This window comes from Nicotiana tabacum, chromosome 13 (genome assembly GCF_000715075.1).
Source record: "Nicotiana tabacum cultivar K326 chromosome 13, ASM71507v2, whole genome shotgun sequence".
In the NCBI taxonomy this organism is placed as follows: Eukaryota; Viridiplantae; Streptophyta; class Magnoliopsida; order Solanales; family Solanaceae; genus Nicotiana; species Nicotiana tabacum.
Genome location: NC_134092.1, coordinates 39,957,847 through 39,982,376, shown reverse-complemented (window position 1 = coordinate 39,982,376; position 24,530 = coordinate 39,957,847). Strand labels below are relative to the sequence as shown.

The following is a 24,530-nucleotide window of genomic DNA, read 5'->3' as shown; positions in this document are numbered from 1 at the left end:
AACTTTCAAACGGTTTTTAAATTCTCCAAGTCTTCATACATTGTTCTTTGAGCCTTCATATCTTCATCTTCAATATTATACATCTTCTTTGAACCTTCAACCCAGACCTTCGTACCTTCATACCATCTTCAAATCTTCATATTTTTCTTCAAACCTTCATACTCTACTTCAGACCTTCATATTTCTCAGACCATAATGTCAAAAACTTCTAAGTCAGTGCCTCAGCAGGCTGCTCCATCTTTCCACCTAGCCGCAGATGCCGAGGTTGCCATTCCTGAAGTGGCTCAGGAGCCCTCCATGAAGAGCTTCATACCCGGGAGCTTCTCTATCGGGGACGACTTCAAGGTCGAGAAGGCCTCTAGTCAACAAGACCAAGGCGAGGGAGCACGGAGATACATATGCTATGTCACTGAAGAAACCTTACCCATAGTCCGAGCGGACTGTATATGGGAGGGTAAGGACGTGATCGTTCCCCGGCCCAATGACGATATTACCACTCACGTGAAGGGGTATCTGAGTGTCTGAGTGTTTACACTTACCCCTTCACGCTTGCCCGGTGTACCCCATAGTCCTTGCTTTCTGCAAAAGGTACAAGGTGTGTCTTGGACAAATCCACCCGTCCTTCTGGAGGACCGTGATCCTCTTACGCCATTTTGTGAACAACACCAAATCCCCTCGGTTCACCCTCAACTATCTACTACGCCTATACAGTCCCCGAATCTTTCGAGGGGACTGATCAAGCCCGTTCGCCGAGCAAGCAAGGCTCCTTTCTCGATCATCGACGAGGATAGAGACCGAGGCTGGCAGGAGAGCTTCGTTCGGGTTAAAACTGAAGACTGGATCCCTCCCGAGTTTCTGTTGTTCCCTGAGGAGTGGAATGCATCCCGTAAGTATTGTCTTTCTTGAGTATTCCTTTTCTTTTATTATTTCTCTCATTCCCTGTGTTTGTGGTCGTGCAGTTATTGCCTAAGTTCCTGATGCAATCCTCCAATTCAAGGAGTGGATTGAGGGGATATGCAAGTAGATGTTGTACTCCGAGCGCTCATGGAGCAAACGTTCGAAGGGAAAAATGGGAGAACCGTTCTCATGGTAAGGTTTTTTCCTGAATAGTTATCACCACGCTCTTAACTTACACAGTGTTAACCCTTTCTCTTTTCTTACAGGTCTGTCTAAGACCACCGAACTTAGGCCGCTGGAAGAGGATAAGGATCCGTCCTCTCTTGCCGATCCCTCCATGTTGGGACATCCTGGGGCTGCCGCGAAGGAGGAGGAGGAGAAGAAGAAGAAGAAGAAGAAGAAGAAGAAGAAGAAGAAGAGAAAGTCCTCGGGTTCCCTGGACCCCAAAGCGAAGAAGAAGAGGGTGACCATCCGGACTGGAAGCCTAAGAAGAGTACCAAGTCCAGGATACCTGACCCCGATTCTCTCTACCGGTTCAGAGATGAGCCCGAAGATGATGACCTTTTCATCGCTCATGGGTCAACCCTTAATGAGGGGGAGTAGGCGATGACCGAGAAAGAGGACCATGAGGTCGGTCCTCCTCTAACTCGAAAACCAGAGAGAGAGAGACGGAGGCTGCGGCCTCCCAGGAAGCCGCTCCCATTTCGAAGGAGGCGACCGATGTTATTGACATCGTGGAGACACCCTCCTATACTGAGTCCATGCTTGAAGAGGCCCAAACGGGGAAAGAAAAGTCAAGAGAGGGAGCGCAGGGCCCAAACGATGCCCTCAACATGTTTTTTGACGGCATGGATATGGCCGCACTGGAGGATGTTTCTGGACTTGGTCAACTGGAGGTCCCGAAGAAGGACATGCCCTCGGGAGCTGATGGGCCGAGTTCGCTCCCAAAACTAGTGAAGCAATTTCCTGCTCTGAGCATGGACCTGGAGCGCAAGAGAACGGTCATTCTTAAAATCCCGGAAGATGCCCGGGTCATGACTGCTCCGGTGGGTGTAGCCAGCTACCTCTGATGCCTGGTGACCGAGGAGGACCAAGAAAAGATGAACGAGGTGGACACGTCGATCCTCTTCAACGAGGCGCAACAGGCGTTGAACTGGGTAAGGCATTATCCCTATGTACCCCTTTGTGAATTTTACTTTGGTCTTTGATGTCCTCTACTAACTTCATTATTTTTCAGGCTTTAGTGCTTCACCATGAAAGCTTCCTGCAGTACTGCTTGGAGATTAGCCAGCTCGAGTTCGAGCTTAAAGAACAGGTCTAGAAGAAGGACATGTATAGGGATCTTAGTGAGCAACAACACGAGGCCCTTAAAGATCTCTCGATTCTCCAGGCTGAGCTAGAAAAAGCTCAGAAGGAGGCCTCGACCCTGAAGTGGGAACACACCGACCTGGTAGAGAAGGTAAAGATCTTTGAAGCTAAAAATGAGAAGCTAGTCGTGGTGACTAACAACACAACTTCGCAATCCAATAGAAGATAGACCTAATCGACCAGCTCCGGGCTGAGATGGACGAGGTCAAGGCCATGACAGAAGTGTGGAAGGGCAGGATGGACATGCTGGCTTCGGAGAAGGAAGCTGCGAAGGTGGATCTAGCATCGGTCAAGAACCAACTCCGGGTAGAGAAGGACAAAGCCGATAAGTGGTCTCGGCTGAATGATGATCTCCGGGCACAACTGAGCTTTGCCGTCATGAAACGGGATTCTCTTGGACAAGAATATGATGCACTGAGATCCAAATTAGATGCGACCTCTACTGGTGTAAAGGAAATGGTGGCCTAGTATAAGGCCAATGTGGAGGCAGCCGAGACCCGCTTAAGGACGGAGACTGAGTACATAAAGCGGCTATCCCGAAGAGAGACCCTCGAAGAGATCCATGCCCGAGGTTTTGACCTATCGGCCGAGATTAAAGAATCTAGGAGGCTCGAGGCCGAGGCAAAGGATCTATACAAGCTTGAGGGTCTTGAAGGCTCCAAGGGTTCCGAGGGCTACGACGGTTCTGACGACGAGTCGAGCCCCGGTGAAGACTAGACGTTGATGCCTTAGTATTTTTCTAGTTTTCCTTATGGATATTGTTTTTGTTTATTTTGAGGTCATTCTATCGGGCCTTTGTAAATATATTTTGGAATATATAAAAATTTTCCCTTTCTGGCAATACCGTGTCTTTACTTTTTCAGCATTTTCTTGCAATTTCTATTTGCGTAATTTTTTAATGCTTTAGTATGGAATCAGATGTAGTTCTGATGCATCCGTTTTTCAGAGGTTCGAACGGAGCTCGACTTCGATGCAACTTTGGTTCGCTTGTGGCTCTGAACCCTCGATGAGACAGGAGGCTTTTAATATGCTTAAGTGTTTTTAGACGATGTTTTTGCCAAGATTAACCTTTTAGTAGGTTTCGAATATTCGTAAGGTTGGTCGTAGCCTTTTATGTTTGGGCACCGCCTAATGGGTTTGGTGCCTTCGGAATTCGGTAGCCCGGGTCGTCCGAATTTTCATCGGGTGACAGTCCCCGAGTAGGGATAGCTCCTGGGCTAGACAGTCCCTGAGTAGGGGTAGCCCGTGGGCTTTTAGAATCCATGATCGAAGAAGCAAAATGCGTAGTAACAAAAGTGCAAGGGAAGTAGAAATTTCTTTCATTTCTTAGTATGCATGGTACCTGATCGAAGGCGCATAAAACTTGTGTCGTGTCTAGAGTTGACTATGTGGGCGCGGTTCATACGACCGTTTAGACCTAACAATTAATCCTAACCACCAAGCCTTAGCTTTTAGTACGTACAATTTTCCCTTTCCCTTGCTAAAGATCTTAATCCGAGGGTAATAGCCCCCAATATTAGAGGTCGAACTCGTGAGGGCTCGAATACTGTTGACCTGAAGCAAACAATCATTGATTCTGGTTTGAAGCCGGTATACAAATCTAAGGTAGCACGTTTTACTTGTACCTCGTTAAAAACCCTGCCGAAAAACCTAATTCAGAACAAAACCGGTTTAAGGGAAAAAAAGTGCAACATGTGCTTTCAGATCTAAGAGCCACATCTGTCCTTGGCCGATTACCTGCATATGTTAGTCCGATTTATAACATGATTAAAAAGTAATTGAGCTCGTACCTTAGCAGTAGTACCGCTTTAAGTGTGTCACGTTCCAATTGTTTGGTAGTTGTACGTCGTTTCTCGCTTTGAGTTTATATGAGCCTTTGCTAGTTATTCCGACAACTCGATACAGTCCTTCCTAGTTCGGGTCTAGCTTCCCTTCGTTCAAGTTCCTAGTGTGTAGCGTTACTTTCCTTAACACCAAGTCCCCAACTTGAAAGTGTTGGAGGCTAGATCTTCGGTTGTAATACCTTTTTATTCGCTCCTTCTTGGTGGCCAACCGGACCAGGGCGGCCTCCCGCCTTTTATCCAATAATTCCAGGCTAGTGATCATGGCCTCGCCGTTTGGCTCTTCGATTGCATATTGGAACCTGCGGCTTGGTTCTCCCACCTCGACTAGTATCAATGCTTCGGCTTCATAGACCAAGGACACGGGGTGGCCCCGGTGCTTGATTTCGAAGTCGTACAGTATGCCCACAAGACTTCGGGCAGGATCTCCTTCCATTTCCCTTTCGCACCGGTCAACCTCTTTTTCAGGTTTTAAAGTATAGACTTGTTCGTTGATTCTGCCTACCCGTTCCCACTAGGGTGATAAGGCATTGATAGTATTTTTTTATCTTGTGATCTTAGAAAAACTTACTCACCTTGCTGCCAATAAATTATTTTTCGTTGTCGCAAACGACCTCGGCCGGTATTCCAAATCGACATATTATATGATCCCAGATGAACTCAATGACTTCTTTCTCCTGGACCTTTTCGAATGCTTGAAACTTAACTCATTTGGAAAAATAATCGATCATGAATAATATGAATTGATCTTTATCGGGTGCCCATGGTAGGGGACCGACGATGTCCATTCCCCACTTCATAAATGGCAACAGGGACAAGATCGAGTGGAGTATTTCTCCTGGTTGATGGATCATCGGGGTATGTCTTTGGCAGTCATCGCATTTCCGTACGAAGTCCTTCGCATCTTTCTCCATTTTGGTCTAGAAATAGCCAGCCCTAATTGGTTTCCGAACCAAATATTCTGCCCCCGAATGGTTCCTGCAAGTGTTTTCGTGAACTTCTCTCATGACGTATTCTGTCTCCCCGGTCCCAAGCATCTGGCTAGTGGGCCGTCGAAGGTCCTCCTGAACAATGCACCTTCGACCAAGCTAAATTGAGCAGCCTTGGTGCGTAGGGCTCTCGATTCTTTGGGATCCGAACGCAATTTTCTGGTCTTCAAGTAGTCTACGTATTTGTTCCTCTAATCCCAAGTTAAACTCGTTGAGTTTACTTCGGCATGACCTTCTTCTATCATCGAGTTCATTAGCTGCACTACTGTTCCGAACTGAATTCATCAAAATCGATCGACGACCCCAAGTTAGCCACTACATCGGCCTCACTCTTCTGATCTCGGGGTACATGTTACAGGGTCCATTCCCTGAATTAATGTAGGGTTACCTGTAATTTGTCCAAGTACCTTCTCATCCGTTCTTCTTTTACTTCGAATGTCTCGTCAACTTGATTTACCACGAGGAGGGAGTCGTACTTAGCTTCGATCACCTTGGCCCCCAAAGGATTTTAGCCAATTTTAAACCTGCAATCATGGCCTCATACTCGGCCTCATTGTTAATCAATTTCACAATTCTAATAGATTGCCTAATAACATTTCCTGTGGGTAGTTTTAATACGATGTCGAGTTCGAACCCCTTCACGTTAGAGGCATCATCCCTGAAAAGGGTCCAGATTCCCGAAATGGTCCCGAGGTTAACAGTAATTCCCTTTCGACTTCGGGTATTAAGGTCGGCATAAAGTCATCCATGAAGTCTGCCAAAATCTGAGATTTTATGGTTGTTCGGGGTGGATACTCGATATCGTACCCACTAATTTCCATGGCGTATTTCGACAACCGGCCTGAGAGCTCGGGCTTGTGCATGATGTTCCTTAGCGGTTAAAAGGTCACGACATATATGGAGTGGCATTGAAAGTACGGCTTTAGCTTCCTAGAGGCGCTTAGCAAAGCGAGCGCCAATTTTTCCAGGTGAGGATACCTTGATTTGGCCTCGGCTAGAGTTCTACTGACATAGTAAATACGAAATTGCATACCTTCTTCCTTCCAGACTAAGACTCTATTTACCGCCACCTCGGAAACTGCCAAGTAGAGGTACAGCTATTCGTCTGCCTTCGGAGTATGCAGCAGGGGCGAACTCGATAGGTATCACTTGAGCTCTTACAAAGCTTATTGGAATTCTGGGGTCTAGGAAAAGTTATTCTTCTTATTTAACAGTGAGAAGAACCAATAGCTTTTGTCCGAGGACCTCGAGATGAACCGGCCCAAGGCGGCTATACGCCCGGTCAGTCTTTGAACGGCCTTGACATTGTCAACTACGGTGATGTCCTCTATGGCCTTGATTTTGTAGGGGTTGATCTCGATCCCTCGATTGGATACCATGAACCCGAGGAATTTTCCCGATCCGACCCCGAATGCGCACTTCTCCGGGTTCAGCTTCATATTATATTTATTCAGTATGTCGAAGATCTCCTACAGATGTTTCAAATGGTCCTCTACTCGTAGGGGCTTGACCAACATATCGTCAATATAAACTTCCATTGATTTTCCTATCTGTTCTTCGAACATCCAGTTTACTAGGCATTGATAGGTGGCACCGGCGTTCTTTAATCCAAATGGCATTACATTATAATAGTAGGTGTAGAATTTAGCAATGAAAGAAGTCTTTTCTTGATTGTCCGAGTCCATTCGAATTTGGTTGTACCCGGAATAGGCATCGAAAAAGCTGAGTATCTCATGCTCGGCCGTCGCGTCGATCATCTGATCGATGTTAAGCAAAGGGAAAGAATCCTTAGGTCACACTTTGTTTAGGTATTTGTAATCTACACACATTCTTAACTTAATCCCTTTTTTATGCACTACCACTACATTAGCTAACCAGTTTGGGTATTTAATTTCCCATATGGACCCTATTTTGAGGAGTTTGGATACCTCGTCCTTGATTAATGCATGCTTGATCTTGAACTATGGCCTCCTCTTCTGCTTAACCGGAAGGAACTTCGAGTCCAAACTCAACTTATGAATGGTTACCTCCGGTGGGATCCCTGTCATGTCAAGATGGGACCAATCGAAACAATCTATGTTAGCTTTAAGAAAACCAATGAGTTTTTTCCTGAGCTCGGGGGTTAACTCTGTACCCAGGTATACCTTTCGATCTGGTAGGTGTTTGATTAATATGACTTGCTCTAACTCTTCGACTATCAATTTGGTGGCGTCGGTGTCATCAGGAGCTATGAACAATCTCGGAACTCCGTAATTATCATCCTCGTCTATTCCTCGTTCCTTTGGTTCAGCCGAGACCGGCGTCAGTGATTTCTATATAATTTTTTCTTTTTTGGTCGTCTCCACGTTCCTTGATATCGAAACCGCGGGCACCGAGATTACCTCGTTGACTGCAAACATCTTCTTTTGCGGCCGGCTGCTCTCTATAGACCGTCTTGACTCCTCCTGGTATAGAAAATTTCAATGCCTGGTGCAAGGTCGAGGGTACCGCCCTCATGTTGTGAACCCACAGCCTTCCGAATAGAGCATTATACCTCATGTCCCCTTCGATCACGTAGGACTTTGTCTCTTGGATCGTACCGGCGGCGTTCACCGGCAGGGTTATCTCCCCTTTAGTGGTTTCGCATGCCATGTTAAATATGTTTAACACCCGGACTGCTGGCACTATTTGGTCTTGTAAACCCAATTCCTCTACAACTCTTGATCTGATAATGTTGGCTGATCTACCTGGATCAATCAACACACGTTTAACTCGATATTTATTAATAAGTACGGATATTACCACTATATCATTGTGAGGTTGAACGATGCCCTCGTCATCCTCGTCGCTGAACGAAATGGTTCTCTGCGGGATATAATCTCGAGTGCATTTTTCCCTCGTGATAGACAGTTTAGTGTGCTTTATCATTGGTCCTTGGGGGACATCGACCCCTCCGATGACATGTTGATGCCGTGTTGAGGTTCCTCTTGTTCGATCAGTTTGTTGGCATCCCTGTTCCTGAAGTGATTTTTGGCTCGATCACTCAGAAACTCTCGGAGGTGCCCATTGTTGAATAACCGGACAACTTCTTCTCTTAGCTGTCGACAATCCTCAGTCATGTGACCATGAGTGTCGTGATACTTACATATTACGTTAAGATTTCTTTGGGTAGGGTCGGACTGTAATGGTCGAGGTTACTTGGTCTCTTTGATGCGCCCGATGGCTGACACGATGCTGGCAGCATCAACGTTGAAGTTATACTCTCATAATCTCGGTGCTTCCCTACTCCCGAGCGGCCTATCGAAACCATTTTTTCTCATCACACTTCGGCTACTGGCCCTCGATCACCTCTATTTTCGTTCCTTGAGGGGTGATGCTCTGATCCATTTCCCCTTCGGTCCACTCTATATGGTTGATACCGATCTCAGACCAGTCTTGGCTCATGATCGATGGCTCTCTTAGACCTATCACCGGACCTGATGGGATAAACAGACCTAGAAGGGGCTCCGAGTTGGTCGTCATCAACCTTGATCTTTGACTGGTATCTATTGTGAACGTCGGCCCAAGTCACCGCCGGGTACTCTACCAAATTTTGTTTTAGCTGCTGAGACACCAAGGAGCTTCGGGGGTTAAGCCCTTGACTGAATGCCTGAACGGCCTAATCATCTGCAACCGGAGGCAGGTTCATTTGTTCCATATGGAACCTTGACACGAATTCCCTAAGCATCTCGTCGTCTCTTTGTTTAACCTTGAAAAGGTCCGACTTTCTAGTATCGACCTTAATGGCCCCGGCATGGGCCTTCACGAAAGCATCTAGAAGCATAGAAAATGAGTCAATGGAATTTGGGGGTAAGTTGTGATACCATATCATCGCTCTTTTGGACAAAGTCTCCCCAAACTTATTCAGTAACACCGACTCGATTTCAGCATCTTCCAAGTCGTTTCCTTTGATTGCGCATGTATAGGAGGTCACATGCTCATTCGGATCTGTGGTTCCATTATATTTGGGGATATTGGGCATACGAAACCTCTTTGGGATCGAATTCGGTGCCGCGCTCGGGGGAAAGGGTTTCTGGATATATTTCTTGGAATCCGGACCTTTCAATATCGGGGGTGCTCCTAGAATTTTATCGACCCTAGAAGTGTATGTTTCCACCTTCTTGTCATTGGTCTCAATTTTCTTATTGCCTGACTCTACCCGCTTCGTTAATGCTTCAAGCATTCTCATTATCTCGGGATTGACCCTGGGCTCAACTTCACCCGGTCTCTCGGTGATCTGTTCGTTTCTTCGGGTGTTTTTTCGGGATTGTTCGGGCTCAACCCTGCTGGGGGCGTGGCTTTGATTCTATAGCTGCGCTATCGCCGCTTGTTGAGCCTACAATAATTCGAAGATTAACCGTAGGCTTACCCCCATCACCTTAGCGATCGGGTGCTTCTCGAGCTATTGGTCGGGGTCTCCCGCGAATGCTATTTTTGGGATCAATTGGCAAATTGACGTCGATGGCCACTTATGAGTTAGCATCAACCGGATTGGCAACTGGGACACCGCTAGGATCAGCACGAGGTACCTCGTTGTTAGGCACTGAATTATTATTTTTACCTTGATGGCCAGACTCAGCGTCAACGTTCAAGTGGGCAGACTGAGAATTCGACATTTTTAAGCTGACCTGAAATCAAGACTTTAAAGAACAAGCGTAAATAAGGTGTGTTATGGAGATTTGTATCAAATCACCACTATTATTCTTAGTCCCGCGGTGGGTGCCAAATTGTTTACCCTTAAATCGGATAATAATTAAATTTGTACGTGATTTTAAGGATACGTGGATTAATTCGACACAAATAATCAAGAATATTAGTCAAACGAGTTAAAGATAAAATAAACGATCAAACCAATTGTAATGTTATGGCCTAGCCCGATCCTAGTTTGAACATTAATTTTTCCCTCGATCAGACCCTTGGTTCAAGCCCAATTGTGAATGAAGAACAGAACAGTTAAATAAGAACTTTTGCAGTAGCTAGAAAGCAGAAAGTGAATTTGTATTGCCTTGATTCGCATGCTACAATGTTTCTCATCAAGGAAATTTTTTTTTTTATATAGTAGGAGAGTTTCATTCATAGTATAAGTCTAAAAAAGTAAAATACTTCCTTTCTCGTTAATTAATGATCCGTAACCATCATCGAGCGAGATCCGCGTTGTGATATCCGATAAGGTACATATGGCTCTCTATTCGCCGTGCATAACTGTTTACCACATTTTTCGAGGTCTTAGAATTCGTTTTGGGTCCGGGGAGGATTGCTTTATCACGTCCGATGATGAACACACCGTTCACCTTTCATGGATCTCGATACGAAAGGCTCTCAACCTCGATTTCAACCTCGTGCGTCCGTGCCCTCCTTCCATTTTCTTCATCGGGATTTCAGGGTATGCATTATCTCTGATTTTATCCGTATACACCGTCAACATGAAAAACTTGTAAGAAAGATTCGGAGAAGAGAAAAAATAAAGAGAAGGTAGAGAAGAAAAGGTCTGCCACGGGCTGTTTAAAAGGATGGACCAACATTTAAAAAATATATTTTATGCATTATAGTTGGTCAAACTAGGTCAAATGGCTGTTAGCCAAGGATTTCAGTCATCACACGTAATACTCCCAGCTTTCACTTTTACTTGTACCATATGGACTTTACACGCTCCTTAAAAAAAAAAATAAAGTGTATAATTTATCATGATATCTCTATTAATTGATGCATATTTTTAATGGATTTAAGAAAATAATTTGAAATGAGTAATTAATATTGTGAGTATAACAGGAAAAAAAATTGTCTTATCTTGATATGTTAAAAGTGATAAGTAAAAATAAAAATCTATTTTTAAAATACTTGACAAGTAAAAGTGAACGGAGGGAGCACGAGTTATCCCTGTTTACATGACATTTAGTTTCTTGCGCTCTTTTTCCTCACTAGAATAGTGTTTTCAATCATTGCGTGTACAATTAGAGGTCCTTTGGTTGGTGAGATGAGGGGTAAGAATCTCGGGTCTTAAAATGCAAAATTATTTTATTCAGCATTTAGATGAAATAAGACAATGGAATTTACCTGTAAGCTTAAACTGAGTCAAAGTTGGAAGTTCTATGAAATTAAAAGGCTTAAAATCAGACAAGAAATACAAATAGCTTAACTTGATCTCTTGGTTATTTGTGATTACTGTATATATTGATACTTTGGACGCCCTGTAACATGTTAAAATTGAAATTGGTAGAGAAAATGCAAAAGAAAATTAATGCATTGTCGAAGTAGTCCAAGAAAAGATAAATGTGGACAAGTTCTTTAAAAGTAAAAGGAACGCAGGTCATCGTTAAGTTGTAGGATTGCTTATCCATTAGCGTCCGGTAAGCTAAGGGCCGTAAAAAGAAAACTGAAACCTTGGCGAAATGTTGTTTGGCCCTGCATAGCGCACTATGCTAAGTTGCTAACCTAGGCACAAATAAAATAAAAGATGTGGACACGAAGAACCAGACTCACTATTTTGTGCAACAACAATAACAACAACCCAGTATAATCCCACTAGTGGGGTCTGGGGAGGGTAGTGTGTACGCAGACCTTACCCCTATTTTGTGGAAGTAGAACCAGACTCACTATTTTGTGCAACAATAACAACGTTGGAAGTGGAGGTTGCTTACCATCAGAGCAACCCATATTTTGCACACTACTATAATTTATTAGAAACTTTCAAATTTGATATACATATCAACTACTGCTCAATAGAAAGACAATTTGTAATTATCTTTTAAGGTGTGCTGAAACGTTTTAAATACTGTGAATACATAGAACTCGAGCTCATAAGGAAAACAGAGCTGTCGTCGAGCAGGAAATCAAATTAAGTACTTTGCTTGACCATATAACAGTCCTTAAATATATTTTTTTACTTTACTAGAAAAGAACAGAAATTTTTTTCAACAAGTTATATATTTGTTGTTTCTCTTCATTTGCATCTCTCTACAACACTAGGCTTTAAGATGAAGTTTTGACTCAAACCTTCTTTAACACAGTATAAGATGCAAACGTTTGGGAACATAATCGTGCACCAGACTCTCCACATAAGTATAGAGAGTTGATACAAACATTAGCATGAATATCCACAATCAACTGACGTTTTATTTAGATTCTTCAAACATCACAAAAGGTTCTACCTCATCCTTAAAGAACAAAAAAGTTAGGAAAATAGAGAGATAATATGCACAAAGATTAACACACTGGCAGGCAATAATTTATGTATAGGACTCAATAAGGTCTTAAAAGACCAACAAAAAGCTGCATTTGCTTGGGCACATCTGAACTTGTGGTTATATGATTCTATATAACGTAAGGGGATGAACTCCTTACAGCAATAAAAAGCTAAGGCAGATGAGAGTTGTGCCCTTGATCCTGATGAGTGTTTAAAGGTGAAGTGACTACGGGTATGTCTAAGCTGTTCCTTTCTGTTTCGGATGCTACCTCTCTTACATCAGCTATTCTCGACTCCGTTGGTTGAATATCACTCCATTCACCATGTCCGACGGACTGATGGTTCGTTTGATCTACTGCTAGATCAACTACATTCTCTGGATCGATGGCCCTAGAAACGCTTAAACATGCTTTGTCCACATTCTCTTCTGATAAATCCACATGCTTGGTTTGTGGTAAGTTATTAATACTACTTGAGCAAGACTCTGTCTTCTCAAACACTTGATTCATATCTACCTGCTGCCTGTCAAGAAGAAAACCAATGTTCGAATAATTATAATCTCTAAGCCAAATAAGAAGAAAAACAACATCAATCATTTCAAACAATACAGCTGAGAATGAAGCAGAGTTGACTAATAAAACCGTACATTTGAAACACCCACTCTCCCAAATGCTTAACCACTCACTGAATTTAAGTGTGAGAGCAAATCCAACCAGACACAATTGCTCAGGAATAATAAGGACCATACTCATGATTTCCACCATGTCAACGTGAGAACTTACAGAGATATCAAATAAAATAAAATGGTCACTTGCGTTTGTGACGAAGATCTTACAGAAACTTGTGTGCTAAACAATTCATCCTCGATTGGTTACAGCCAATCATAGTTACTCTTTCAGCTGCTTTCACTTTTATGCCGATGATGTGTATGTACTTAAACTCTATAAGCTCCTAAAGACAAGCTAAAGAACTAGTGTGCTAAAGGTACTCTTCCTCCAAAAAATACTTATTAAGAGAAAGGTACTCTTCCTCAAAAAATTAGTGTTTGAATGACATGCCCCCCCCCCCCCCCACAAAACCCCAACCCAAGACAAAAAGAAACACCTTCTTCCAGCTCAAAGGCTACCTAAATTTCAAATGGATCAAATCACATGTAATGTGTTCAAAGAAACCAGTGAATGGCAAGAAAGAAAATCTCCGACAAAGATAAAATAGTAAACCTTGTTAATTGTGCTTGCAACATATTCACATATGCCAGCAGTTCTTGCTTCTCCTTTGCACTAGCAGCCTCTCTTTGTGCAGCTTCTTTTATTCTAGCCTCTGCATCAGCCTCTGTTACTCTGACCCTTTCTTCTGCCCGAACAGCTGCCCCTTCCAATATTACTGCCTGTTCTCTAGCTTTTGCAAGCTCGGAACGCCATAAATGTGCTTCTTGAATAGCCGAGTCTCTCTGCTTTATCAGTTGATCCATTTCCTTGCTCAGGGTCATAAACTTCTCTTCGAACTCCCTCAGCTATAAACATAACATTCAAGAACATGACTCAGAGAATAGAATGTACTAGCTGATAGCCAATGATATACATGTTAAAACAGCAGGTGCTGACATAGTATTAGTACCTTGGACTTTGAAGATTCCAATTGCTTTTCTGAATCTCCCTTTAAGCGCACAACCTCAGCACAAGCAATTTTCCGTTGCTCATTCATAGTTTGAGCTGCAGATGCTGCAGCCTCTGCGGCTTCAGCAGTTTCAGATAGTTTATCTGCTAACTCTTTTATTGTCGAGTCCCTTGCACGTACTTCCCTGGCCAGATTTTGCAACTCTTCATCCTTAACTCTCAGTGTCTCCTGCAGTATAATACAGTAAATTAAGCAATGCCTTCGTAAATCTGTTAATTCAGTTTGTTGTTCAATAATTGTGAATATGAATTATCCAAATCGTTTTTTTTTATAAGGTAAGATTTTATTAAAAAGTTGCCACGATGGTACAAATTACAAAAGACCATCAACTGCCGCCAACAAGGCAGCTACATTCCTCCTATCTCTTCTAGAAAATCCTTGTATTATCTGAATTGTTAAGACAGAACCGCTTCAAGAATTGAAACAGGATTTTTGCTTAGCATTCCACCAAGAGTCTCCAACTCGTCACTTTATTGAGTTTCAAGTCCTCTATATTTGAGATTGCAGGTTCACATAGAGTTTATAGCGCATGAAGAAGTCTCGATGTGAGCCAAAAACTAGGCAATAATGCAATCTTATCAAATCTCAGAAGAAGACCAAGTCTCTAAACATTCAATAATATGATGTCACAATCACAGAATGAGTAAGCCAACAAATTAGATGATTGTGGTGCATTCAAGCCCTAATCCAGTTCAGCGTAACCTTCAGTTGTCAATGCAATTATTTTAGCTTGTCGGTAACAAAAGGAAGATGAATGATTTTGGTATAAAAATGCCCACTGAGGCTATTGAATCCAAATTCCAATTTTATCCTACTTTCCAGTAAGTAATTTGAAAAGTCGAGTAGGCTGTTCTATAATACCCGTCAGGAAAAAGAAAATAAGTGGGCTGTAATTTGTTCAAACTTCATTTTCCGTCAGATCAGCCCCTTATTATCCCAATTGCTCAACACAACAAGTTCTCTCCACTACATAAGCAACTCCTCCCCTGCCCCTCCTCTCCCCAAAGTAAAAATTTAAGTGTACAAGAAAAGTGGTGAGAGAGTCTTGACTAGAGTTTCAACAAAACTCCTCACGACCCTGAGAGAAAGCACCAGGAAGACATCGCCCATTTCCGATCGGCTTAACAAACATGCAGGTGGCAGACAACTGCAGCAAGGTTCTATATGCAGCCTGAAGGTTTCAAAGCTGACCCCTAAACATAAGAAAGATGCAGAATCACATCCAAACCCTTGTAAAGTATGTTCTGCCTTGAAAACAGCTAATATGCACCCAGCTTTTCACCAAGACCCTAAACAGAACATCATCTATGACAACATAGCAGAAATTTAAGATTTGAAGGAGACTGTCATTTCCACGTTATTAACGCATGCGTTTCATTCTTTCCTCTGTTTGTACTTCTAAACTGACATTAATGATAAAAGGGAAAAAAGGGGAAATTGCACACTTCCTTACCTTCATTATTGTCAGGTCATCCATTGGACCATCAGGTGTCCTGTTCATCATTGCTCCTAAAGCAGTTCTCATTGCAATCTGCATTGCTGCTTCAACTTCCTTGGAAGCTTCAAGAGCAGTTGAATTAGCTGCGGCAACTACAGTGGCCACTGTTCCCAATTTTGTCGACCCATTTCCACTTAACGAGTTCACAGCCTCTTTGTGAGCCTTTAAGACAAGCTGTGTTGCACTGGTTGTACATATTGGAAGAGGAAAGAAAGGAACAATGAGAGTGAATGTTGACATATTAAGAATAACATCTCCCACATCTCGTAAAAAATCTTAGAGAACGCAGAAAAAAGGAGAAAATATGCCTTGTGAAATTTAATAACATCAAAGCTCTTCCATAGAAATCTTCAATGTGATTCAATATGCAGATCAGCAGATAAGTAATATCAAACAAAAAGACTGGCATATGTGAAATGGAATGCCTGGGGGAACACATCATTAAGTCAGTCTGTCTAGATAGATTTTTTTTTTCATTTCAACAAATGAGTATTTTCTTTTCATGATATAAAAAAGTATTTTTTTTTTATTTTAACAAAAAATTTACTTTCTTTTCATGATGTAGAAAAAGTATTTTCTTTCATTTCAATAAAATAATGTAATAAAAAGTATTTTCTTTCATTTCAACAAAAAAAGTATTTTCTTTCATGATGTATAAAATGTATTTTCTTTCATTTCAACAAAAAAAAAGTATTTTCTTTTCATGATTTAGAAAATGTATTTTTTTTCATTTCAATAAAATGAGTACTTTATTTTCATGTTGTAGAAAGAGTACTTTCTTTTTCAACCAAAAAAAGAGTATTTTCTTTTTAGTTATGGAACACAAATTTTAACGTTATTTTTGCGTAAAAAAATAAAGCAGCACATTAGTTGTTTTTGGTTTGTGTGATTTTTTAGAAGAATAATTAAATTCTCGAAAAAAATAGAGTCCTAAAAACGTTGGGTATTGGGGGGAGGGGGGAGCAAGGATACATGGGGACTTGGAGGAAGGGGGGTGAGGAGAGTAGCATAGAAAAATATTTTCTACTCTCTAACCAAACACTAGAAAATATTTTCCAGAAAAAGTTTTTCACTCACCAACCAAACAAGGGAAAATAAGTGATAAAACCACTCATTTTCAATGAAAACATTTTCATGGAAAACATTTTCCTTCACAACAAACACACCCGTAGTCTCCAAAGCATTAAAGAAATGGAAGCATTGACAACTTACTGCAAGGTAGATACCCAAGCCTTAGCTGCACCGGGGGTTTCTGCACATAGGAAGTAGTCCTTCTTCTGTGGAGTGCCAATATCTGAGTACAGTTAAGAATCAAAGAAGCAACACAAAAAGTTTCCAAACGGATGCAACGACTTGGAATTTCCCATTTATATGCCGGGGGAAGGAGGGGGTTCCAGGCGATCGGAAAATAAAGAAATAGTTAATATATTCAAGATAATTACATATTTACAAAATACCGTCTCAATTCATCCTGGGGCCAGCAGGGAAAATAGGACAAGAATCTTAGGAAACAAAGTTGGATACAGAAACAGCAGCTATCATATTTTGGCAGTCCACTGAAACCGAGAGACAGGGAACAAGATTAGTCATCAGGAAGAGTGAAGGAATCTGGTCTTGAAAAAACAAACTTTTACTCATCCCAAAAATTATCTTATAAGCTTACTGGAAGTTTACAGGAGATAATGCTATTGTGCTATTGGCATCGAATAATATGGTACCCTTGATTGTTGGCTCATTCCTCCTGGCCCTAGAAACCAAATGAAAGAAAACTTGAACAAGGAAACTAACATTGGATAGAGAATTTGAAACTATAAGAAAATGTCTAGTCCAACAAAATCTACTTGTATTCCATTTTTCCAGTTGTTGGATCCAATATCACCCATCTCTCGTTCCACTTCCTCAGCTGTTCAACAAGCCCAAAAGGTTTTGTCAATTGGCAAATCAGGAAGTTTCAAAAACTTTCAACAAATGATTGAAACTAAATAATATAGAATGACAAATTCAATGTCCATCTAGTAGACAAAGAACCCATATATTAACGACTTCACCAACAAATGATCTTACTTTATTCGCAAGTCCAAGTTTGTTTCACAAGTTTTGGGAAAGAATTTGACTTCAACTTGAAATAATTATTTCAAATCGCAATAGTGATTTCAACTTCAAATAACTTGTTTCAACTCTACACACAAATCTTCAACTTTCAAGAAATCTTTTCCTTAAATAATTATAGCTATCCAAACACAGCTTCAACTTCAACTGCCACAAACTTAATTAGCAACTGGAACCTCAAATATATTGTTTCCAACTACAACTCAAATTGTGTCCAAACACATACTGGAAAGGCCTCATCAAGCAACAGATGAATAACGAGATAACAATGACTTGACTTAGTTATAGCTGAGCTGGATGCCGATTGCCGCATGATTTACATTATCTCCTCAGTAAGTGAAATGCAGTCTTCTGGATAGAGCTCTAGAGAATGCACTACCCAGTGAACAACTTTAGAAAACCAGCAAGGAAGCAGAAGCCAATACCTAACACCAAAACAGCATCTGAAAGTTTGACGTCGCCTATATTCAGCTAAATTTATATTTTAGCAAACATCTTCTAAAGGGGTAAGCAAAAAGCTTTTAGAACAACCTTAAGCATCCTATAAGATCCTACTTATATCGAACTCATAGTTTTCGCAGTGACTCGGATCTATGGTTTTGGTCGTAGAAAATCTGCCAAAAACCTAAACCAAACTGACCGTATCAATCGTGTAGAAAAATTTAATTAGTTTGCTACATAGATAACATCTCTAAAGAAGAAGAAAAATATGAGAACTTCCAGCAAAATTATTAGGTGCTAGGTGCTAATTAGAAGAAATGGATTCAGATCCCTCCAGTTTCAATTGTAGATGGAGCACGTAAACAACGGGTTCAACTGATCCCAGTATTTACACAGAGTACAGATACATATGTAAAAAATCACTAAAATTAAAAAATGTTACATTTTGAACCAATAATTTAAGTATGATGAGTTCAGTGATAAAATCTAACGGTTGAACCTATCAAATTAAAATTCTAGATCCACCTCTGTCCAGTTTTCCATTGCAGATTTTGATGTGCAACATGCAGAATAATTTATTTAGTTCTGCAGGTAGATAACACCTCAAAAGGAAAAAAATTATAAGAGAACTTTCAAAAAAATTATTAGGTGCTAGTTAAAAGTGATGGACCACGATCCCTCTAGTTTACCAACACAGGTTTTGATGTGCAACACGTACTGAAGCTAGAAGGGAAAAGATTTTGTTCCTTAAACTCAGCTTCTAACCTAAAGTTGAGGTCAATAAGACGTCAACTGGCAATATGTTCAGAAGTAGCATAAAATACGGAGCCACAAATAATGTTTTGATAAGGTATGGAGCCACCAAAAATGTTCAGAAGGACGCTGTTTGAAAGCTTCCTTCTGTTTTATGGACTTTTTTCCTTTTCTTCTTCCTTTTCTTTTTTTTTGGTTGAAAAGTTCTGTTATATGAGAGAATTGAATAAGTAAATCATGAGAACCACGTCTTTGGAAGATTCTTCATCCTATTTTTTGATAAAGAAGATTCTCTACTTTGCAATACAGCTTCTATGCAAAGGTATTCCCATTACAACAAACAATTATACTTTTTTTATTGTTATGCACCATGTAAACACTGAAATTTTAACAGATCAAGATAAACTTAAATTTAAGACACTACAAGACAACTCTTGAAATATTAGGAGTCTATTAGGGTTACTTGGTGGCTACTCCACCCAAACCCTAATTCATGCCTATAAATAAGGCTATATATGTACTTCAAAGACGATCTCGGCAATTCCATAAACTCCCGAAATGTGCATAAAGAGATCAAATATACGATCTCCGAAATTTCAGTAAAATCATGGAATATTCATTAAGAGATCAAAGGCATGTCAAATATGTTTTGCTTAAAGTTCTCGCAACATTCAAGATCCAAATGGAGTGTTGCTACATACTTCTTGATCATCAAATACATCAAGGAGATGCATATCATGCATCCTACGTTCGAGAAATATGCCACTTAAGCCCTCGAATTACGGATAAAAAATCGGAGAGAAGAATCAAGCAGTGTTTAAAAAAGCGCACGCTTCCTCGCTTTAAGCGAGAAGCTGCACGCTTCACCCTGCTGAAGCGACTCAGGTGTAGAAAAGCGACCGCTTCCCACTAAAAAGCGAGAAGCGGGAAAGCGATGCGATGCGAAGAAGCGACCGCTTCTGTGTTTTAAAACAGATCCAGCCCTATTTTATTAAAAACGAGGTCTGGTCCTTCATTAAACGAACAAATGCAATGAGACTAGGGTTTTAAAGACACTGGTCCACTTCTTCTTCTTCATCGACTGAAAGCATCAACTTCAAGTTCAAACAATAGGTATGTTCTAATTTTTCTCCTCCTTCTTCTTCTCCTTCTTCTTCTTCTTTTTCTTTTTCTTTCACTGTTTAAACGTCCAAAAAGCAGCGAAATGCTGGTGAAATATTTTTTTTTACCTTCGGTTCTTTCTCAGAATCGATGCCAATTTTTAACAGTGAAAGAAAAAATTGCCCAGTTTACTGTCCATTTTTTTTTTTCTCCTCTGCCCAGTTTTTTTTTTTTTTACCTCTAATTTTTATATCCTTTATTGTTAGTTCTTATTGTCATTCTTATGTGCTATGTAGTTGTTCTTTTAATGGCGAAGAAGTTGAAGAAGTTGACGAGCAATATAATAATGATAATGGAATACAAGAATTTGACAATCTTGTAGAAGAATAGGATGCTCATTTTGTGCTTTAATTGATGCTACTATTTAGTTTTCACATTGAAGTATTGAACATTTGCTTACAATTACATGTGTTGTCTATGCAGTATTTATTTTAATTTTTTTTTTAAAATTCCGCTTCACTTCAAAAAAGTGAGCGTTTCGCTTCTCGCTTTAAGTGAAATGGGGGTTGTCGCTTTTTCTCGCTTCACGCTCTTCACAACACTGAAATCAAGGGATAAACACAATTGTGACCCGCAATGTTTATCAATAAAATACTTTTTTTCTTTATAGTTGTTTGTGATTGTAGTTTTATTTTTCTGCATAAAATTTATTGCAAACAAATTGGCACGCCCAGTGGGACCAGCTCTACCCTTCATCTCTTCCTCCTGCAAATCGAAAACTACAAGTTTCAAAATTATCTATTGTGATGGTCGGGTACTTCAAGTTTCAGCAAGCCTATACCTCGACAAACCTTGAAGTAGGGGGGCATTTATAAACACTGAAATTTTAACAGATCAAGATAAACTTAAATTTAAGACACTACAAGACGACTCTTGAAATATTAAGAGTCTTTTAGGGTTACTTGGTGGCTACTCCACCCAAACCCTAATTCATGCCTATAAATAAGGCTACATATGTACTTCAAAGACGATCTCGGCAATTCCATAAACTCCCGAAATATACATAAAGAGATCAAATATACGATCTCCGAAATTTCAGTAAAATCATAGAATATTCATTAAGAGATCAAATGCATGTCAAATATGTCTTGCTTAAAGTTCTAGCAACATTCAAGATCCAAATGGAGTGTTGCTACATGCTTCTTGATCATCAAATACATCAAGGAGATGCATATCATGCATCATACGTTCGAGATATATGCCGCTTAAGCCCTCGAATTACGGATAACAAATCGGAGAGAAGAATCAAGGGATAAACACAATTGTGACCCGCAATGTTTATCAATAAAATCCTTTTTTTCTTTATAGTTGTTTGTGATCGCAGTTTTATTTTTCTGCATAAAATTTATTGCAAGCAAATTGGCACGCCCAGTGGGACCAGCTCTACCCTTCATCTCTTCCTCCTGCAAATCGAAAACTACAAGTTTCAAAATTATCTATTGTGATGGTCGGGTACTTCAAGTTTCAGCAAGCCTACACCTCGACAAACCTTGAAGTAGGGGGCATTTGTAAACACTGAAATTTTAACAGATCAAGATAAACTTAAATTTAAGACACTACAAGACGACTCTTGAAATATTAGGAGTCTATTAGGGTTACTTGGTGGCTACTCCACCCAAACCCTAATTCATACCTATAAATAAGGCTACATATGTACGTCAAAGACGATCTCGGCAATTCCATAAACTCCCGAAATATGCATAAAGAGATCAAATATACGATCTCCGAAATTTCAGTAAAATCATAGAATATTCATTAAGAGATCAAATGCATGTCAAATATGTCTTGCTTAAAGTTCTAGCAACATTCAAGATCCAAATGGAGTGTTGCTACATGCTTCTTGATCATCAAATACATCAAGGAGATGCATATCATGCATCATACGTTCGAGATATATGCCGCTTAAGCCCTCGAATTACGGATAACAAATCGGAGAGAAGAATCAAGGGATAAACACAATTGTGACCCGCAATGTTTATCAATAAAATCCTTTTTTTCTTTATAGTTGTTTGTGATCGCAGTTTTATTTTTCTGCATAAAATTTATTGCAAACACACCAATCAATTATACTTTTCATTAGAAAATCCTTTTTAGACAATATGGAGGACTAAAATGATTTGGAGATATATATCGCCCCTATAGAACAAAGTATACTACACAACCAAAAGAAAAAGTGAAACTCCACAAATCTTGGGAACAATTAACATTTTTCCGGAAGTTTTATAATTTTATTCTAGTTTAGGGAAAAGAAACTTTTAGGATTTTTGGAACTAACTCATCACACTTTAAGCAAATAAACATTAGGAAGTAGAGGTGGACTTTCTAAATTTTAGCATGTATATACTTCTTTAATGTCATGTGCTAATATTATATTTATAGCATGATAGTTTTTTGTTGAAAAGTCAACAATTTCATTGAGGACACACCAATCAGTATATAATGTGAGTTCACATGACACCTCCAAAAGATTCATCCAATGATCTAAAAACTATAGGATATCTTGTTGTCCCACAAAATAATGAAAGAAAAAGCTCTTAATTCTCTACGACAAACTTTTAACCGCTTCAAAAAGTTTTCTATTTCTTTTTTCTATAAATCAGCTAGAAGGTGCATCTAGGCAAATTTCCATAACTCTATCTTCCTAGCATCTCGTTTTCTCAATGTCTGACCAGGCAGTGCTTCCTCCACAGTCATATCCTTATATGTAACATCCATTCCACATCAAACATGGAATAAATTAGAGATCATATTTCTACTAGAAGCAGCAGATGGTCCACATCCTTATCCAAAAACAAACCCAATTAACTACTATCCGCTCCTCATCAAATTGTCTATTATGAGTATAGTGTTCCTATCTATACACCAAGTAAAGAAAGCCACTTTCTTTTTCTTAGGAGAATTCATCTTCCATATAGATCTTCATATGAGCCTTGAGTCATTGTTGTTATTTAGATGAACAAAATATGATTCCCTTGAAACTCTTCATAGACAATCCCCTTCATAACACAATCTTCTTCTCCAAATTTTTTGTAATTGTAGATCATTCACCATATTCATCACATCATCCAATTCCTACTCTTGAATGGATCTTCTATACATGTCCAAAGACACTTGGCTTCTATCTCTTTTAAGGACATCAACTATTTATCTTTTCAAAAACAAACGAGAACATCAACCATAGTAGCATCCTTATTTGTTCTGGTCATAAATATAAATGTATGAACTCATCTTTCATAGTTGAAATCCCATTCGCACCGTCTAAGTAGCATCGATTAGATTTGCCATTCTCAGAGTGTAATGCCAATGTATCTTGAGAACTCATTCCATTCCTTCGTAGTTCCAAACTTCCAATACATAAGCTAGTCTTGTACGAGGTTATTGCTCTCCAGGAAGCATCCATGTTTTACTAGTATCACCTTAACCTTCCTAATAGCTCCTCACAAACAAATCTTAATAACAATTTCTTTAATGAAGATATACAAAAGGTGCTTAAAGTGTTGCAATCAAGCATGTTGCAACACTTTCCAGAAAACACTTGCCGAAAAATATAAAGAATACATTTTTAATCACATTTAATAACGCCTAACTTGCAATTACAAAATCTTCATCAAAATACCATCATGGACTTACTTTTTAAAATTAAACTACACGAAAGGCTGATTTTGTGGTCGAGGAATCAGCTCACTAGTCACTATAATCTTTCCTCAACACAGTCCAATTGGCAAACTCTTTTAAGTTATGCATTAGTGTTCCAGCATAACTGAGCAGTTCATAACCAGTATCGGAATTAAAAGAAAATTCAGATTACGCCATTGACCCACATGATCTGAATCTTGTAAATCACACATTAAACAACATAAAAAAGGTTAAATGATACCAAATACAAATTTCCTCTATATCCCTTTTGCTCTATCAATGATTTACCTTTTAAGACAAATTACCAATACTTAGAAGAGGGGGAAAAAAAGGACAAATGATTATGGCTTACAGTCTCAGATCGTTTGAGAAGTGGGCCCTGTAGTAAATTCCGGCCAGAACCAGAAGCCAATTGCCGTTTGATCTTCTCTAAACTTGTCTTTGTATCTGCATCTCCCTTTTATGAAAAACCCCATTTTAGGAAAGTGATTTGTATGGGTATTAAATTAGGGTATACGAAAAATTGGGCACTTACCAGAGGAGCTCCATTAGAAGCCATGGGTGGAAGATTGGTAGAGAAATCGCAGTGATTGTTGAGAAAGGGTTTAGTTATTAAGAAGAAAAGGCCGAGCTGGAGCTGGTAGGTTTCATTTGGACCTGTTGGTGAATGTAGTTATTTCGCGACTTCATCCAATAGTATACGTGGTTAAAATATGCTTTTAAAGTTTATATATAAACTGAAAATGTAATGATTTTTATACCATTAGCGGTCATTTGGTTAACGGGAGCCTCATTTGTCTTTTTTAAGATTAACAACTTGAATCTGAATACAAAATTTTTAACATATGAATGTATAAGATTTATTTTTATTTGAAAATTAATAAATATAAAATTCAAATAAAATACTAATTAATCTAATATTCTATTAATAAAATATATAATTTTTTAAAATATGATAG

General features: G+C 39.8%; 1 protein-coding gene across 1 annotated transcript; it reads right to left on the bottom strand.

Annotated features, from left to right (window-relative positions):
• Positions 1 to 12,204: 12,204 nt before the first annotated feature.
• On the bottom strand, positions 12,205 to 24,272 carry LOC107806965 (uncharacterized). Its single transcript, XM_075227929.1, has 10 exons — positions 24,107 to 24,272; positions 23,924 to 24,028; positions 17,313 to 17,374; positions 17,135 to 17,218; positions 16,996 to 17,027; positions 16,684 to 16,765; positions 15,427 to 15,655; positions 13,914 to 14,141; positions 13,517 to 13,809; positions 12,205 to 12,818 (listed from the first exon to the last, which is right to left on the bottom strand). Exons 1-10 carry the CDS (start codon positions 24,128 to 24,130, stop codon positions 12,467 to 12,469), a joined length of 1,491 nt encoding a protein of 496 aa, XP_075084030.1. The 5' UTR covers positions 24,131 to 24,272; the 3' UTR covers positions 12,205 to 12,466.
• Between the last annotated feature and the right edge of the window lie 258 nt (positions 24,273 to 24,530).

Bases quoted from the DNA above. Each gene is read 5' to 3' on its own strand.
- LOC107806965 (XM_075227929.1), bottom strand. From the start codon at position 24,130: ATGGCTTCTAATGGAGCTCCTCTG. The intron at 17,028-17,134 runs GTAAGCTTATAA...TCTCGGTTTCAG, and splicing joins TTATCTCCTGTAAACTTCCA to TGGACTGCCAAAATATGATA. The intron at 15,656-16,683 runs GTAAGTTGTCAA...ATGTACAACCAG, and splicing joins GCTTGGGTATCTACCTTGCA to TGCAACACAGCTTGTCTTAA.